The following is a 16,776-nucleotide window of genomic DNA, read 5'->3' as shown; positions in this document are numbered from 1 at the left end:
CATAACGGTTGGCCAGGCAAAGGAGATGTGGCCTCTAGGCAGAGTGTTCAGCAAAGACCATCAGGTGGGGTTGCAAGGATGTGCATTTGGCCACGCCCACCTGGTGGGGGCGTGAGGCAGGGTGGTCAGCACGGCCCATTAGATAGGGTGGTAACGTGGAATGGCAGTGCAGTCAGGAGACACATCAAGTGTGGTCATGAGATGGTGACACAATGTGCTTGGCCAGACCCATCAGGTGGTGCAGTGAAGTGGTGCAGCAGTGTGATCGGAGTGGCCCACCAGCTGGGGCAGTGACTCGGTGCTGCAGTGCTATCGGTCAGACCCATCAGTTGTGGTCTTGAGGTTTAGCAGCAGAGCGGTGTGACAGGCCCATCAGGTGCTGTCATTAGGTGCTGCTGTGAACCAGGGAAACCCAGAGGTGCGCTGAGGCAGATCACTCCTACAGGACCATCAGAAGCGGTCGCAAGTAACTGTGGTTGGCCATGCCCATCAGGTGAGGCAGAGAGACAGAGTAGTCAGCCAGACCGATCGAGAGGCACTGTGGTCAGCCAGGCTCATCAAATGTTGTCACAATCCAGACCAGTCAGCCTGGCCAATCAAGTACGATTGGGAGACATGGCGGTCAGCCAGGCCCATCAGGTCAGGTCAGGAAACACAGCGGTCAGCCAGGCCCAACTGTTGCTGTCAGGAAGCAGAGTAGTCAGCCAGGCCCAACAGTTGCTGTCAGGAAGCAGAGTAGTCAGCAAGGCCCAACAGTTGCTGTGAGGAAGCAGAGTAGTCAGCCAGGGCCAACAGGTGCACTCATGAGGAGGTGCAGCAGTGTAGTATGCAAGGTCCATCGGGTAAGGTTGTATGGCAAACCGTTCAGACAGTCAAATCCCAGCAGTTGGGAGGGAGTGCAGTCGGCGAAGCCCGTCTGGCAGTGTCCTGACACAGTGCGGTCGGCGAGGCCCGTCAGGCCGTGTCCTGATGCAGTGCGGTCGGCGAGGCCCGTTGGGCGGTGTCCCGACGCAGTGCGGTCGGCGAGGCCCGTCGGGCGGTGTCCTGACGCAGTGCGGTCACCCAGGCCCGTCAGGTGGTGTCCTGACGCAGTGCAGTCAGCCAGGCACGTCAGGCGGTGTCCTGATGCAGAGTGGTCAGCCAGGCCCGTCGGGCGGTGTCCTGACACAGTGCGGTCTGACAGGCCTGTCAGGTGGTGTCCTGACACAGTGCGGTCAGCCAGGCCCGTCAGGCGGTGTCCTGACGCAGTGCGGTCAGCCAGGCCCGTCAGGGGGACTCCTGACGCAGTGCAGTCAGCCAGTCCCGTCGGGCGGTCTCTTCATGAGCGTAAGCATACTCCACACGGCCATCAACCATCGAGCCATCTTTATAAATAACCTCTGAGTAATGGCATGCGTCGAGGAGAGGAAGAAATTGGTGGGGCAAGACTGCAGGAGGAACTGAATTTTTTGGCCATCGGGAAAGTTCCAGCCGAAGCTGCAGCCGATGTATACACCAAGGTGGTGTATGTGGGTGGACATGATAAGTAACACGGGTCCCAGTGATATGACCCGATCGCGGCCGCCGGTGTGGGATATGGACTGTCGCATTATCGAAAAGGAGACGGTAGTTAGGGTGACGGGGTGAACAACGGATGTGGACAGCATGATTGGTTAACAGTTGTTGACGCCGTATGTGGAGCGGAGGAACCCCAGCCTCAGCAAGGAGGCTAATAACAGGACTGGTGCGGAATGCTCCTGTCACCTGCCAAACCCCACAGTGGTGAACGGGGTCCAGCAGTTGCAATGCTGAGGGAGACGCTGAGCTAAACTCCACACTCCCATAATCCAGTCACGACAACACAAGGGCTTTGTAGAGCTGCAGCAGTGTGTTACGACCTGCACCCCAAGTTGTGTTGCTGAGGCAGCGGAGGGCATACAGATGCTGTGAGCACTGACGCTTGAGCTGACGAATATGTGGGAGCCACGTAAGCCGGGCATCAAACAGCAAGCCCAGAAAATTGTAAGAGTCAAGAACCCTGAGCATGGCATCCTGAAGATAAAGCTCTGGGTGGGGATGGACAGTTCGACGCCGACAAAAGTGCATAACACAAGTCTTTGCAGGAGAAAATTGAAACCCATGGGCTAGGGCCCACTCCTGCGCCTTGCGTATGGCTCCCTGCAACGTACGTTCTGCAACACTAATGGTGGAGGAGCTGAAAAAGGTGCAGATATCGTCAGCATATAACGTGGGTGAGACAGGCGACGCTACTGCTGCTGCTGCAAGGCCATTAATGGCCACAAGGAAAAGGGGCACACTCAATACAGAGCCCTGTGGAACGCCATTTTCCTGGGTATTAAGTGAACTGTGGGATGTGCCATTTGAAACGCGGAATGTCCGAACAGATAAAAAGTTCTGATAAAAAATGGGCAGAGAGCCCCGGAGACCCCACCCGTGCAACGTGGCGAGAATATAGTGCCACCACGTCATGTCATATGCTCTGGAGAGGTCGAAAACGAGAGAGACGAGGTGTTGGCGCCTGGAGAAAGCAGTGTGGATTGCAGACTCAAGGAATACCAAAGTATCGGCGGTGGAACGGCCCTGACGGAAGCCGCTCTGGCACGGAGCCAGAAGACCCCAAGACTCGAGTAGCTAACACAGCCGTCACTCACCATATGTTCCAGTAGCTTGCACAGAGTATTTGTCAAGCTGATGGGCCGATAGCTATCCACATTAAGCGGGTACTTACCAGGCTTCTTCACCGGAATGATGGTACTTTCCCGCCACTGCGACGGAAAGACACCGTCGCCCCATATGTGGTTGAAGATGGCAAGAACACATCGCTGACAGTCCGGGGACAGGTGTTTGAGCATCTGATTGTGGATGCCATCTGGCCCATAGGATGTATCGGGGCACTGTGTCAGGGCGCTGTAGACTTCCCACAAACTAAATGGGGCGTTATACGCCTCAGGGCGGCGAGAAGCAAAAGAAAGCCGTTTGCCTTCCGCCCGGCGTTTTAGAGTGCGAAATGCAGGCGGGTAATTCCCTGATGCAGAGGCCCGAAAATAGTGCTGTGCAAAATGCTCGGCGATTGCATCGGCATTGGTGGATAGCGCCCCATTGATGGTAAGCCCTGGGACACCTGTAGAGTGCTGCAATCCAAAGACGCGCCGAATCTTCATCCACACCTGGGAGGCCTTTTGACGAGCCGCCGGGCCTGAGCACGGAGAATTTTGAATAAAATGAGGTTCCCCAAAGACAGGTACCGCTTATGTTGCTGAAGAGCCCGCTGACGTTCTGTAATGGCTGCAGCGACCTCCAGAGACCACCAAGGCACTGACTTTCGAAGGGGGCACCCTAACGAACGAGGAATGGCACGTTCCACAGCAGAAACAATCGCTGCAGTCAGTGCCCCAACCCCCACATCGATGGTACCCTGGGGGAGAGATTCAACAGCGGCAGAAGAGGAGAACGTGTCCCAGTTTGCCTTGCTAAATACCCATCTAGGCAAGCGTTCATGGGAGCGACGCTGGGGTAGTGGAAGGAAGATGGGAAAATGATCACTGCCACACAAGTCGTCATGGACTCTCCAGTGGACCGATGGTAGAAGCCCTGGGCTGCACAACAACAGGTTTATGGCCAAAAACGTGCCATGCGTTACACTGAAATGTGTGGCGGCGCCAGTGTTTAAGAGGCAGAGGTCGAGTTCGGAGATGAGATTCTCGACCTCTCTGCCTCGGCCAGCAACCTTCGTTCCACCCCAAAGGGGATTGTGGGCATTAAAATCACCCAGGAGAAGAAAAGGCATCGGGCATTGGTCGACAAGTGGAGCCAAATCAGTCAGGGAGACTGTACCACCTGAAGGGAGACAGACACTGCAGACGGCTATGTCCTGGGTAGTCCTTACGTGGACGGCCACAGCTTCCAATGATATTTGAAAAGGCACAGGAGCACTATATACAGAGGTAAGGACATACACGCAGGCTCCACCAGACACACAATTGTAAGTGCTATGGTTGCAGTAATAACCCCTGTATCCACGAGGACATTGCATTGCATTGCCGGGAACCAGGTTTCCTGGAGGGCAATGCAGAAAGCAGGTGTCATGCTTAGAAACTGCCGTAGCTCAGGGAGATGGCTAAAATAATTCCACTGAAGGATTGTACAAAGAGTGTGCTGTAGTGGCATGAAGGCACAGAGAAAACAAATTACTTCACAGAGTTACATGTTTCCTCCGACTGAGTGACTGACGTCGCAACTGCCATCGTTTCTGAAACGGCGAGATCGAAGTCTTCAGGGGACGCAAAGAGCTCGACCTCATCCTCAGAGGCTGAGCTGACAGGAAGCGGTAACGCGGGAACCAGTGGGTCCTTAGGCTTCTTAGAGAGCTTCCTTTCTCACTCTTGTCTTTGGGAGGAGGGTTCGATGCTGGGAGGGCTTTCCTGACGCATTGTCAGGAACAAAGGAAGAGTGTGAAGCTCTTTGACCAGCTGCTGGTGGCTTCCTCAGCCACTGGCTAGCGTCTTGCGAGACACTGGTAAAATGCTTGGTAGGAACTCCCCCAAGGGACCCCTTCTGAACGAGTGAGGCCTGCGGCGGCTCTTGCCTCTCCAGCCGAGCGGCCAGAGGGGACTGGTGCATCTCCTGCCGAGCAGCCAGAGGAGGCTGGTGACTCACCAGCAAAGCAGCCAGAGGGGGCTGGAGCCTCTCCAGGCGAACAGCCAGAGGGGGCTGGTGCCTCACCAGCCGAGCAGCCAGAGGGGGCTGGTGCCTGTCCAGCCGAGCAGCCAGAGGGGCCTGGTGCCTTTATAGCCGAGCAGCCAGAGAGGGCTGGTGCCTCTCCAGTTGATCAGCCAGAGGGGGCTGGTGCCTCTCCAGTTGATCAGCCAGAGGGGGCTGGTGCCTCTCCAGTTGATCAGCCAGAGGGGGCTGGTGCCTCTACAGGCGAACAGCCAGAGGGGGCTGGTGCCTCTCCAGCCGAGCAGCCAGAGGGGGCTCGTGCCTGTCCAGCTGAGCAGCCAGAGGGGCCTGGTGCTCTCCAGCCAAGCAGCCAGAGGGGGCTGGTGCCTGTCAGGCCGAGCAGCCAGAGGGGCCTGGTGCCTTTCCAGCCGAGCAGCCAGAGGGGGCTGGTGACTCTCCAGTTGATCAGCCAGAGGGGGCTGGTGCCTCTCCAGGCGAACAGCCAGAGGGGGCTGGTGCCTGTCCAGCCGAGCAGCCAGACGGGCCTGGTGCCTCTCCAGCTGAGCAGCCAGAGGGGGCTGGTGCCTTTCCAGCCGAGCAGCCAGAGGGGGCTGGTGGCTCTCCAGCCGAGCAGCCAGAGGGGGCTGGTGCCTCTCCAGCCAAGCAGCCAGAGGGGGCTGGTGCCTCTCCAGCTGAGCAGCCAGAGGGGGCTGGTGCCTCTCCAGGCGAACAGCCAGAGGGGGCTGGTGCCTCTCCAGCAGAGCAGCCAGAGGGGGCTGGTGCCTCTCCAGCCGAGCAGCCAGAGGGGGCTTGTGCCTGTCCAGCCGAGCAGCCAGAGGGGCCTGGTGCTCTCCAGCCAAGCAGCCAGAGGGGGACGGTGCCCCTCCAGCTGAGCAGCCAGAGGGGGCTGGTGCCTCTCCAGGCGAACAGCCAGAGGGGGCTGGTGCCTCACCAGCAGAGCAGCCAGAGGGGGCTGGTGCCTCTCCAGCCGAGCAGACAGAGGGGGCTGGTGCCTCTCCAGCCGAGCAGCTGGACGGGGCTGGTGCCTCTCCCGCCGAGCAGCCAGAGGGGGCTGGTGCCTCTCCAGTTGATCAGACAGAGGGGGCTGGTGCCTCTCCAGCCGAGCAGCCAGAGGGGCTGGTGCCTCTCCAGCCGAGCAGCCAGAGGGCGCTGGTGCCTCTCCAGCTGAGCAGCCAGAGGGGGCTCGTGCCTGTCCAGCCGAGCAGCCAGAGGGGGCTGGTGCCTCTCCAGGTGATCAGCCAGAGGGGGCTGGTGCCTCTCCAGCCGAGCAGCCAGAGGGGCTGGAGCCTCTCCAGCCAAGTAGCCAGAGGGGGCTGATGCCTCTCCAGCCGAGCAGCCAGAGGGGGCTGGTGCATCTCCAGGCGAACAACCAGAGGGGCTGGTGCCTCTCCAGCCGAGCAGCCAGAGGGGGCTGGTGCCTCTCCAGCCGAGCAGCCAGAGGGGGCAGGTGCCTCTAAAGCCGAGCAGCTGGAGGGGGCTGGTGCCTCTCCAGCTGAGCACCCAGAGGGGACTGGTGCCTCTCCAGTTGATCAGCCTGAGGGGGCTGGTGCCTCTCCAGCCGAGCAGTCAGAGGGGCTGGTGCCTCTCCAGCCAAGCAGCCAGAGGGGGCTGGTGCCTCTCCAGCCGAGCAGCCAGAGGGGGCTCGTGACTGTCCAGCCGAGCAGCCAGAGGGGGCTGTTGCCTCTCCAGTTGTCAGCGTGAGGGGGCTGGTGCCTCTCCAGCCGAGCAGCCAGAGGGGCTGGTGCCTCTCCAGCCAAGAAGCCAGAGGGGGCTGGTGCCTCTCCAGCCGAGCAGCCAGAGGGGGCTGGTGCCTCTCCAGGCGAACAGCCAGAGGGGGCTGGTGCCTCTCCAGCCGAGAAGCCAGAGGGGGCTGGTGCCTCTCCAGCCGAGCAGCCAGAGGGGGCTGGTGCCTCTCCAGCCGAGCAGCCAGAGGGGGCTCGTGCCTGTCCAGCCAAGCAGCCAGAGGGGCCTGGTGCTCTCCAGCCAAGCAGCCAGAGGGGGCTGGTGCCTCTCCAGCTGAGCAGCCAAAGGGGGCTGGTGCCTCTCCAGGCGGACAGCCAGAGGGGGCTGGTGCCTCACCAGCCGAACAGCCAGAGGGCCTGGTGCCTCTCCAGCCGAGCAGCCAGAGGGGGCAGGTGCCTCTCCAGCCGAGCAGCTGGAGGGGGCTGGTGCCTATCCAGCTGAGCACCCAGAGGGGACTGGTGCCTCTAAAGTTGATCAGCCTGAGGGGGCTGGTGCCTCTCCAGCCGAGCAGCCAGAGGGGCTGGTGCCTCTCCAGCCAAGCAGCCAGAGGGGGCTGGTGCCTCTCCAGCCGAGCGGCCAGAGGGGGCTCGTGACTGTCCAGCCGAGCAGCCAGAGGGGGCTGGTGCCTCTCCAGTTGATCAGCGTGAGGGGGCTGGTGCCTCTCCAGCCGAGCAGCCAGAGGGGCTGGAGCCTCTTCAGCCAAGAAGCCAGAGGGGGCTGGTGCCTCTCCAGCTGAGCAGCCAGAGGGGGCTGGTGCCTCTCCAGCTGAGCAGCCAGAGGGGGCTGGTGCCTCTCCAGCCGAGCAGCCAGAGGGGGCTCGTGCCTGTCCAGCCGAGCAGCCAGAGGGGCCTAGTGCTCTCCAGCCAAGCAGCCAGAGGGGTCTGGTGCGTCACCTAGTCGAGCAGCCAGAGGGGGCTGGTGCCTGTCCAGCCGAGCAGCCAGAGGGGACTGGTGCCTCTCCAGCTGAGCAGCCAGAGGGGGCTGGTGCCACTCCATTCGAACAGCCAGAGGGGGCTGGTGCCGCTCCAGCCAAGCAGCCAGAGGGGGCTGGTGCCTCTCCAGCCGAGCAGCCAGAGGGGCCTGGTGCCTTTCCAGCCGAGCAGCCAGAGGGGGCTGGTGGCTCTCCACGCGAGCAGCCAGAGGGGGCTGGTGCCTCTCCAGCCAAGCGGCCAGAGGGGACTGGTGCCTCTCCAGTTGAGCAGGCAGAGGGGGCTGGGGCCTCTTCAGGCGAACAGCCAGAGGGGGCTGGTGCCTCTCCAGCCGAGCTGCCAGAGGGGGCTGGTGCCTCTCTAGCCGAGCAGCCAGAGTGGGCTGGTTCCTGTCCAGCCGAGCAGACAGAGGGGCCTGGTGCTCTCCAGCCAAGCACCCAGATTGGGCTGGTGACTCTCCAGCTGAGCAGCCAGAGGGGGCTGCTGCCTCTCCAGGCGAACAGATAGAGGGGGCTGGTGCCTCACCAGCCGAGCAGCCAGAGGGGGCTGGTGCCTCTCCAGCCGAGCAGCCAGAGGGGCCTGGTGCCTCTCCAGCCGAGCAGCTGGAGGGGGTTGGTGCCTCTCCAGACGAGCAGCCAGAGGGGGCTGGTGCCTCTCCAGTCTATCATCCAGAGGGGGCTGGTGCCTCTCCAGCCGAGCAGCCAGAGGGGCTGGTGCCTCTCCAGCCGAGCAGCCAGAGGGTCTAGTGCCTCTCCAGCCAAGCAGCCAGATGGGGATGGTGCCTCTCCAGCCGAGCAGCCAGAGGTGGCTGGTGCCTCTCCAGGCGATCAGCCAGAGGGGGCTGGTGCCTCTCCAGCCGAGCAGCCAGAGGGGGCTGGTGCCTCTCCAGCCGAGCAGCCAGAGGGGGCTCGTGCCTGTCCAGCCGAGCAGCCAGAGGGGCCTGGTGCTCTCCAGACAAGCAGCCAGAGGGGGCTGGTGCCTCTCCAGCCAAGCAGCCAGAGGGGGATGGTGCCTCTCCAGGCAAACAGCCAGAGGGGGCTGGTGCCTCTCCAGCCGAGCAGCCAGAGGGGGCAGGTGCCTCTCCAGCCGAGCAGCTGGAGGGGGCTGGTGCCTCTCCAGCCGAGCAGCCAGAGGGGGCTGGTGCCTCTCCAGTCGATCAGCCAGAGGGGGCTGGTGCCTCTCCAGCCGAGCAGCCAGAGGGGTTGGTGAGTCTCCAGCCGAGCAGACAGAGGGGGCTGGTGCCTCTCCAGTTGAATAGCCAGAGGGGGCTGGTGCCTCTTCAGCCGAGCAGCCAGATGGGCTTGTGCCTCTCCAGCCGAACAGCCAGAGGGGGCTGGTGCCTCTCCAGCCGAGCAGCCAGAGGGGGCTCGTGCCTGTAAAGCCGAGCAGACAGAGGGGGCTGGTGCCTCTCCAGTTGATCAGCCAGAGGGGGCTGGTGCCCATCCAGCCGAGCAGCCAGAGGGGCCTGGTGCTCTCCAGCCAAGCAGCCAGAGGGGGCTGGTGCGTCACCTAGTCGAGCAGCCAGAGGGGGCTGGTGCCTGTCCAGCCGAGCAGCCAGAGGGGCCTGGTGCCTCTCCAGCTGAGCAGCCAGAGGGGGCTGGTGCCTCTCCAGCCAAGCAGCTAGAGGGGGCTGGTGCTTCACCAGCCGAGCAGCCAGAGGGGCCTGGTGCCTCTCCAGTTGATCAGCCAGAGGGGGCTGGTGCCTTTCCAGCCGAGCAGCCAGAGGGGCTGGTGCCTCTCCAGCCAAGCAGCCAGAGGGGGCTGGTGACTCTCAAGCTGAGCAGCGAGAGGGGGCTGGTGCCTCTCCAGCCGAGCAGCCAGACGGGGCTCGTGCCTGTCCAGCCGAGCAGCCAGAGGGGCCTGGTGCTCTCCAGCCAAGCAGCCAGAGGGGGCTCTTGCCTCTCCAGCTGAGCAGCCAGTGGGGCTGGTGCCTCTCCAGTCAAGCAGCCAGAGGGGGCTCATGCCTTTCCAGCCGAGCAGCCAGAGGGGCCTGGTGTTCTCCAGCCAAGCAGACAGAGGGGGCTGGTGCCTCACCAGCCGAGCAGCCAGAGGGGGCTGGTGCCTGTCCAGCCGAGCAACCAGAGGGGCCTGATGCCTCTCCAGCTGAGCAGCCAGAGGGGGCTGGTGCCTCTCCAGGCGATCAGCCAGAGGGGGCTGGTGCCTCTCGAGCCAAGCAGCCAGAGGGGGCTGGTGCCTCTCCAGCCGTGCAGCCAGAGGGACATGGTGCCTCTCCAGCCAAGCAGCCAGAGGGGGCTGCTGCCTCTCCAGCTGATTAGCCAGAGGGGGCTGGTGCCTCTCCAGGCGAACAGCCAGAGGGGGCTGGTGCCCCTCCAGCCGAGCAGCGAGAGGGGGCTCGTGCCTGTCCAGCCGAGCAGCCAGAGGGGCCTGGTGCTCTCCAGCCAAGCAGCCAGAGGGGGCTGGTGCCTCACCAGCCGAGCAGCCAGAGGGGGCTGGTGCCTGTCCAGCCAAGCAGCCAGAGGGGCTTGGTGCCTTTCCAGCCGAGCAGCCAGAGAGGGCTGGTGGCTCTCCAGCCGAGCAGCCAGAGGGGGCTGGTGCCTCTCCAGCCAAGCAGCCAGAGGGGGCTGGTGCCTCTCCAGGCGAACAGCCAGAGGGGGCTGGTGCCTCTCCAGCTGAGCAGCCAGAGGGGCCTGGTGCCTCTCCAGCCAAGCAGCCAGAGGGGGCTGTTACCTCTCCAGCTGATTAGCCAGAGGGGGCTGGTGCCTCTCCAGGCGAACAGCCAGAGGGGGCTGGTGTCTCTCCAGCCGAGCAGCCAGAGGGGGCTCGTGCCTGTCCAGCCGAGCAGCCAGAGGGGCCTGGTGCTCTTCAGTCAAGCAGCCAGAGGGGGCTGGTGCCTGTCCAGCCGAGCAGCCAGAGGGGCCTGGTGCCTTTCCAGCCGAGCAGCCAGAGAGGGCTGGTGGCTCTCCAGCCGAGCAGCCAGAGGGGGCTGGTGCCTCTCCAGCCAAGTAGCCAGAGGGGGCTGATGCCTCTCCAGGCGAACAGCCAGAGGGGGCTGGTGCCTCTCCAGCCGAGCAGCCAGAGGGGGCTCGTGCCTTTCCAGCCGAGCAGCCAGAGGGGCCTGGTGCTCTCCAGCCAAGCAGCCAGAGGGGCCTGGTGCTCTCCAGCCAAGCAGACAGAGGGGGCTGGTGCCTCACCAGCCGAGCAGCCAGAGGGGGCTGGTGCCTCTCCAGGCGAGCAGCCAGAGGGGGCTGGTGCCTCTCCAGGCGAACAGCAAGAGGGTGCTGGTGCCTCTCCAGCCGAGCAGCCAGAGGGGGCTGGTGCCTCTCCAGCTGAGCAGCCAGAGGGGGCTGGTGCCTATCCAGGCGAACAGCCAGAGGGGGCTGGTGCCTCACCAGCCGAGCAGCAAGAGGGGGCTGGTGCCTCCCCAGCCGAGCAGCCATAGGGGGCTGGTGCCTCTCCAGCCCAGCAGCTGGAGGGTCTGGTGCCTCTCCAGCTGAGCAGCCACAGGGGGCTGGTGCCTCTCCAGTCGATCAGCCAGTGGGGGCTGGTGCCTCTCCAGCCGAGCAGCCAGAGGGGCTGGTGCCTCTCCAGCCGAGCAGCCAGAGGGGCCTGGTGCATCTCCAGTTGATCAGACAGATTGGGCTGGTGCCTCTCCTGCCGAGCAGCCAGAGGGGCTAGTGCCTCTCCAGCCGAGCAGCCAGAGGCGGCTGGTGCCTCTCCAGCCGAGCAGCCAGAGGGGGCTCGTGCCTGTCCAGCCGAGCAGACAGTCGCGGCTGGTGCCTCTTCAGTTGATCAGCCAGAGGGGGCTGGTGGCTCTCCAGCCGAGCAGCCAGAGGGGGCTGGTGCCTCTCCAGCTGAGCAGCCAGAGGGGGCTGGTGCCTCTCCAGCTGAGCAGCCAGAGGGGGCTGGTGCCTCTCCAGGCGAACAGGCAGAGGGGGCTGGTGCTTCTCCAGCCGAACAGCCAGAGGGGGCTGGTGCCTCTCCAGCCGAGCAGCCAGAGGGGGCTCGTGCCTGTCCAGCTGAGCAGCCAGAGGTGCCTGGTGCTCTCCAGCCAAGCAGCCAGAGGGGGCTGGTGCCTCTCCAGCTGAGCAGCCAGAGGGGGCTGGTACCTCTCCAGGCGAACAGCCAGAGGGGGCTGGTGCCTCACCAGCCGAGCAGCCAGAGGGGGCTGGTCCCTCTCCAGCCGAGCAGCCAGAGGGGGCTGGTGCCTCTCCAGCCGGGCAGCTGGAGGGGGCTCATGCCTGTCCAGCCGAGCAGCCAGAGGGGGCTGGTGCCTCTCCAGCCGAGCAGGCAGAGGGGCTGGTGCCTCTCCGGCCAAGCAGCCAGAGGGGGCTGGTGCCTCTCCAGCCGAGCAGCCAGAGGGGGCTGGTGCCACACCAGCTGAGCAGCCAGAGGGGGCTGGTGCCTCTCCAGGCGAACAGCCAGAGGGGGCTGGTGCCTCTCCAGCCGGGCAGCCAGAGGGGGCTGGTGCCTCTCCAGCCGAGCAACCAGAGGGGCCTGGTGCCTCTCCAGCTGAGCAGCCAGAGGGGGCTGGTGCCTCTCCAGCCAAGCAGCCAGAGGGGGCTGGTGCCTCACCAGCCGAGCAGCCAGAGGGGCCTGGTGCCTCTCCAGTTGATCAGCCAGAGGGGGCTGGTGCCTCTCCAGCCGAGCAGCCAGAGGGGCTGGTGCCTCTCCAGCCAAGCAGCCAGAGGGGCCTGGTGCCTCTCCAGCTGAGCAGCCAGAGGGGGCTGGTGCCTCTCCAGCCGAGCAGCCAGAGGGGGCTCGTGCCTGTCCAGCCGAGCAGCCAGAGTGGCCTGGTGCTCTCCAGCCAAGCAGCCAGAGGGGGCTGGTGCGTCACCTAGTCGAGCAGCCAGAGGGGGCTGGCGCCTGTCCAGCCGAGCAGCCAGAGGGCCTGGTGCGTCTCCAGCTGAGCAGCCAGAGGGGGCTCCTGCCTCTCCAGGCGAACAGCCAGAGGGGCTGGTGCCTCTCCAGGCAAGCAGCCAGAGGGGGCTGGTGCCTCTCCAGCCATGCAGCCAGAGGGGCCTGGTGCTATCCAGCCAAGCAGCCAGAGGGGGCTGGTGCCTCACCAGCCGAGCAGCCAGAGGGGCCTGGTGCCTCTCCAGTTGATCAGCCAGAGGGGGCTGGTGCCTCTCCAACCAAGCAGCCAGAGGGGCTGGTGCCTCTCCAGCCAAGCAGCCAGAGGGGGCTAGTGCCTCTCCAGCTGAGCAGCCAGAGGGGCTGGTGCCTCTCCAGTCAAGCAGCCAGAGGGGGCTCGTGCCTTTCCAGCCGAGCAGCCAGAGGGGCCTGTTGCTCTCCAGCCAAGCAGCCAGAGGGGGCTGGTGCCTCACCAGCCGAGCAGCCAGAGGGGGCTGGTGCCTGTCCAGCTGATTAGCCAGAGGGGGCTGGTGCCTCTCCAGGCGAACAGCCAGAGGGGCCTGGTGCCTTTCCAGCCAAGCAGCCAGAGGGGGCTGGTGGCTCTCCAGCCGAGCAGCCAGAGGGGGCTGGTGCCTTTCCAGCCAAGCAGCCAGAGGGGGCTGGTGCCTCTCCAGGCGAACAGCCAGAGGGGGCTGGTGCCTCTCCAGCTGAGCACCCAGAGGGGGCTGGGGCCTCTCCAGCTGAGCAGCCAGAGGGTCTGGTGCCTCTCCAGGCGAACAGCCAGAGGCGGCTGGTGCGTCTCCAGCCGAGCAGCCAGAGGGGGCTCGTGCCTTTCTAGCCGAGGAGCCAGAGGGGCCTGGTGCTCTCCAGCCAAGCAGCCAGAGGGGCCTGGTGCTCTCCAGCCAAGCAGCCAGAGGGGGCTGGTGCCTCACCAGCCGAGCAGCCAGAGGGGGCTGGTGCCTCTCCAGGCGAGCAGCCAGAGGGGGCTGGTGCCTCTCCAGCCAAGCAGCCAGATGGGGCTGGTGCCTCTCCAGCTGAGCAGCCAGAGGGGGCTGGTGCCTCTCCAGGCGAACAGCCAGAGGGGGCTGGTGCCTCTTCAGCCGAGCAGCCAGAGGGGGCTGGTGCCTCTCCAGCCCAGCAGCTAGAGGGGGCTCGTGCCTGTCCAGCCGAGCAGCCAGAGGGGCCTGCTGCTCTCCAGCCAAGCAGCCAGAGGGAGCTGGTGCCTCTCCAGCTGAGCAGCCAGAGGGGCTGGTGCCTCTCCAGGCGAACAGCCAGAGGGGGCTGGTGCCTCTTCAGCCGAGCAGCCAGAGGCGGCTCGTGCCTTTCCAGCCGAGCAGCCAGAGGGGGCTGGTGCCTCTCCAGGCGAAGAGCCGGAGGGGGCTGGTGCCTCTCCAGCCGAGCAGCCAGAGGGGGCTGGTGCCTCTCCAGCCAAGCAGCCAGAGGGTCCTGGTGCCTCTCCAGGCGAAGAGCCGGAGGGGGCTGGTGCCTCTCCAGCCGAGCAGCCAGAGGGGGCTGGTGCCTCTCCAGCCGAGCAACCAGAGGGGGCTCGTGCCTTTCCAGCCGAGCAGCCAGAGGGTCCTGGTGCTCTCCAGCCAAGCAGCCAGAGGGGGCTGGTGCCTCTCCAGGCGAGCAGCCAGAGGGGCTGGTACCTCTCCAGCCAAGCAGCCAGATGGGGCTAGTGCCTCTCCAGCTGAGCAGCCAGAGGGGGCTGGTGCCTCTCCAGGCGAGCAGCCAGAGGGGGCTGGTGCCTCTCCAGGCGAACAGCCAGAGGGGGCTGGTGGCTCTCCAGGCGAGCAGCCGGAGGGGGCTGATGCGTCTCCAGCCGAGCAGCCAGAGGGGGCTGGTGCCTCTCCAGCCGAGCAGCCAGAGGGGGCTGGTGCCTTTCCAGCCGAGCAGCCAGAGGGGCCTGGTGCTCTCCAGCCAAGCAGCCAGAGGGGGCTGGTGCCTCTCCAGCCGAGCAGCCAGAGGGGGCTGGTGCCTCTCCAGCCGAGCAGCCATAGGGGGCTCGTGCCTTTCCAGCCGATCAGCCAGAGGGGCCTGGTGCTCTCCAGCCAAGCAGCCAGAGGGGGCTGGTGCCTCACCAGCCGAGCAGCCAGAGGGGGCTGGTGGCTCTCCAGCCAAGCAGCAAAAGGGGGCTGGTGCCTCTCCAGGCGAGCAGCCGGAGGGGGCTGGTGCCTCTCCAGCCGAGCAGCCAGAGGGGGCTGGTGCCTCTCCAGCCGAGCAGCGCGAGGGGGCTGGTGCCTCTCAAGCCGAGCAGCTGGAGGGGGCTGGTGCCTCTCCTGCCGAGCAACCAGAGGGGGCTGGTGCCTCTCCAGTCGATCAGCCAGAGGAGGCTGGTGCCTCTCCAGCCATGCAGCTACAGGGGTCTCCTGACTCTCCAGCCGAGCAGCCAGAGGGGGCTGGTATCTCTCCAGTCGATCAGCCAGAGGGGGCTGGTGCCTCTCCAGCCGAGCAGCTGGAGGGGACTGTTGCCTCTCCAGCCGAGCAGCCAGAGGGGGCTAGTGCCCCTCCAGCCGAGCAGCCAGAGGGGGCTGGTGCCCCTCCAGCCTAGCAGCCAGAGGGGACTGGTGCCTCTCCAGCCGAGCAGCCAGAGGGGCCTGGTGCCTCTCCAGCCATGCAGCTACAGGGGGCTCGTGACTCTCCAGCTGAGCAGCCAGAGGGGGCTCGTGCCTCTCTAGGCGAGAAGCCAGAGGGGGCTCGTGCCTCTCCAGCCGAGCAGCCAGAGAGGGCTCATGCCTCTCCGGCTGAGAGGTGGGGATGGATGTCCCTAGTTGTTCGGGGTGCACTGCACCCAAATCAGGTGTTTTGGGAGCAGTGGAAGACAGTTTGGTCCCTACCAGCAGTGGGGCAGGCGTAACTTTACTGTTTTGTGGGCCAACTGGGAAGTGAGTCTTTGCAGGAACTCGTGGCGGTAGATTTGTAGCAGCATAACTCCTCAACAGAAATGTGGGGTTTAGCTGTTCTAGCTTCTTCCTTGCCTCTTGGTAAGTTAAATGGTCCAGGGTCTTAATTTCTTGTATCTTCAGCTCTCTTTGGTAGACTGCACAGTCTTGCGAGGAGGGAGAATAATGCTCCCCACAGTTAATGCAGGTGGGAGACGGAGCACATGGAGCAATTGGATGTGATGATCGTCCACAATCAGGATACGTTGGGCTGGCAGTGCATCTGGAGGACATATGTCCAAACTTCCAGCACTGGAAGCATCGCATAGGGGGCGGGACATAGGGCTTGACATCGCACTGGTAAATCATGACCTTAACCTTCTCAGGCAAGCAGTCACCCTCAAAGGCCAGGTGAAGGCACCGGGAGCAACTCTATTATCCTTGGGCCCCCTAAAGACACTACGGACAAAGTGCACACCTCGTTGTGCCAGGTTCTCCTGTAGCTTGTCATCAGACTGTAGCAGAAGATCTCTATGAAAGATAATCCCCTGGACCAAATTTAAGGACTTATGGGGAGTGACGTTAACGGGGATGTCACCAATCTTCTCACAGTCAAGTAACGCCTTTGACTGTGCAGATGAAACGGCTTGTATCAAAATAGCCCCGTTCCTGTTTTTGGAAACAGATGCCACTTCCCCAAACTTATCTTCAAGATGGTGAAGAAAGAAGGAAGGCCTAGTGGTGGTGGTGGTTGTTGGGATATTTAAGGGGGACTAAACAGCTAAGGTCATCAGTCCCCCATTCCAAAAACAGGCGAGACGAAAATGTGCAGAGCAGGTAAAACCTAAAGGGGGAGGAGACTCCCCCCCTCCAGTCACTGAAAGAACGCAAATGCCACAACGAACACTACAGACAAGAAGAGGACAGATGAACACCAGACAGTAAGAAACAGAAGAAAAGAAAAGGCCGGAGACTGGTTGACTGACCACGAGAACAAAACAAAGGGAAAGAGTCAACCATCTGACTACACACTAAAGTCTGCAACCAACGATGAGTGATTCGAGGACAAGAGACACAGAAAGGGAAAGGTGCAAAACCTCCCTAAATGGAACAATAAAAAGGTATGGCCGATGCGGAGCTGACACAGGACGACAGAGTCCCTGCGAGAAGCCCGCACGGAGGACCGCCACACATTGGTCGTCTCCTTAACAGACCACAGTTTATTCGGCGATGTCAGGCTACGCCACTCATCATGCCACATCCCAACCACCTTACGGCGCAACAACAGCTGCAGATCACGAGCTGGGAGGCCCATCTCAAAAGCGGGGGTGTCGATCGCCCTTTTGGCCAGCCTGTCGACACATTCGTTCCCCGGGACGCCAACGTGACCTGGCGTCCAAACAAAGACCACCGAACGACCAGAGCTGTAATCCTGAATAAAGGATACCAGAGGAGCTGAGGTATAGCAATTATCGATAGCCTGGAGGCTGCTCAGAGTGTCACTGCAGATGATGATAGACATACCTGAGCAGGAACGCATATGCTCAAGAGCGCGCAATATGGCCACCAGCTCTGCAGTAAAGATACTGCGGCCAGCTGGCAAGGAGCGCTGTTCAACTTGGGCAGCGTGAGCAAAAGCGTAGTCAGTACAACCATCAACCAAGGAACCATCAGTGTAGACAGTCTCACAGCCTGAAAATGAGGCGAGGAGCTCAAGAAAACGGCGATGG

The 16,776-nt window shown here is 63.3% G+C and overlaps 2 protein-coding genes across 2 annotated transcripts; both read left to right on the top strand.

Moving 5' to 3' along the window:
- Positions 1 to 1,518: 1,518 nt before the first annotated feature.
- LOC126292091 (calcium-binding protein P-like) lies at positions 1,519 to 5,997 on the top strand. The gene is made up of 3 exons (XM_049985906.1): positions 1,519 to 1,525; positions 4,594 to 5,434; positions 5,484 to 5,997. Exons 1-3 carry the CDS (start codon positions 1,519 to 1,521, stop codon positions 5,995 to 5,997), a joined length of 1,362 nt encoding a protein of 453 aa, XP_049841863.1.
- LOC126292089 (nascent polypeptide-associated complex subunit alpha, muscle-specific form-like) lies at positions 5,997 to 14,715 on the top strand. Its single transcript, XM_049985905.1, has 12 exons — positions 5,997 to 6,127; positions 6,239 to 6,979; positions 7,091 to 7,802; positions 7,881 to 8,557; positions 8,636 to 9,243; positions 9,325 to 9,966; positions 10,082 to 10,726; positions 10,818 to 11,378; positions 11,428 to 11,970; positions 12,020 to 12,526; positions 12,576 to 12,919; positions 13,003 to 14,715. Exons 1-12 carry the CDS (start codon positions 5,997 to 5,999, stop codon positions 14,713 to 14,715), a joined length of 7,824 nt encoding a protein of 2,607 aa, XP_049841862.1.
- Positions 14,716 to 16,776: the final 2,061 nt, after the last annotated feature.

Source organism: Schistocerca gregaria, chromosome 9 (assembly GCF_023897955.1).
Source record: "Schistocerca gregaria isolate iqSchGreg1 chromosome 9, iqSchGreg1.2, whole genome shotgun sequence".
Lineage (NCBI taxonomy): Eukaryota > Metazoa > Arthropoda > Insecta > Orthoptera > Acrididae > Schistocerca > Schistocerca gregaria.
Note: the sequence above shows the minus strand (reverse complement) of the source record. Positions and strands in the feature narration are given on the sequence as shown.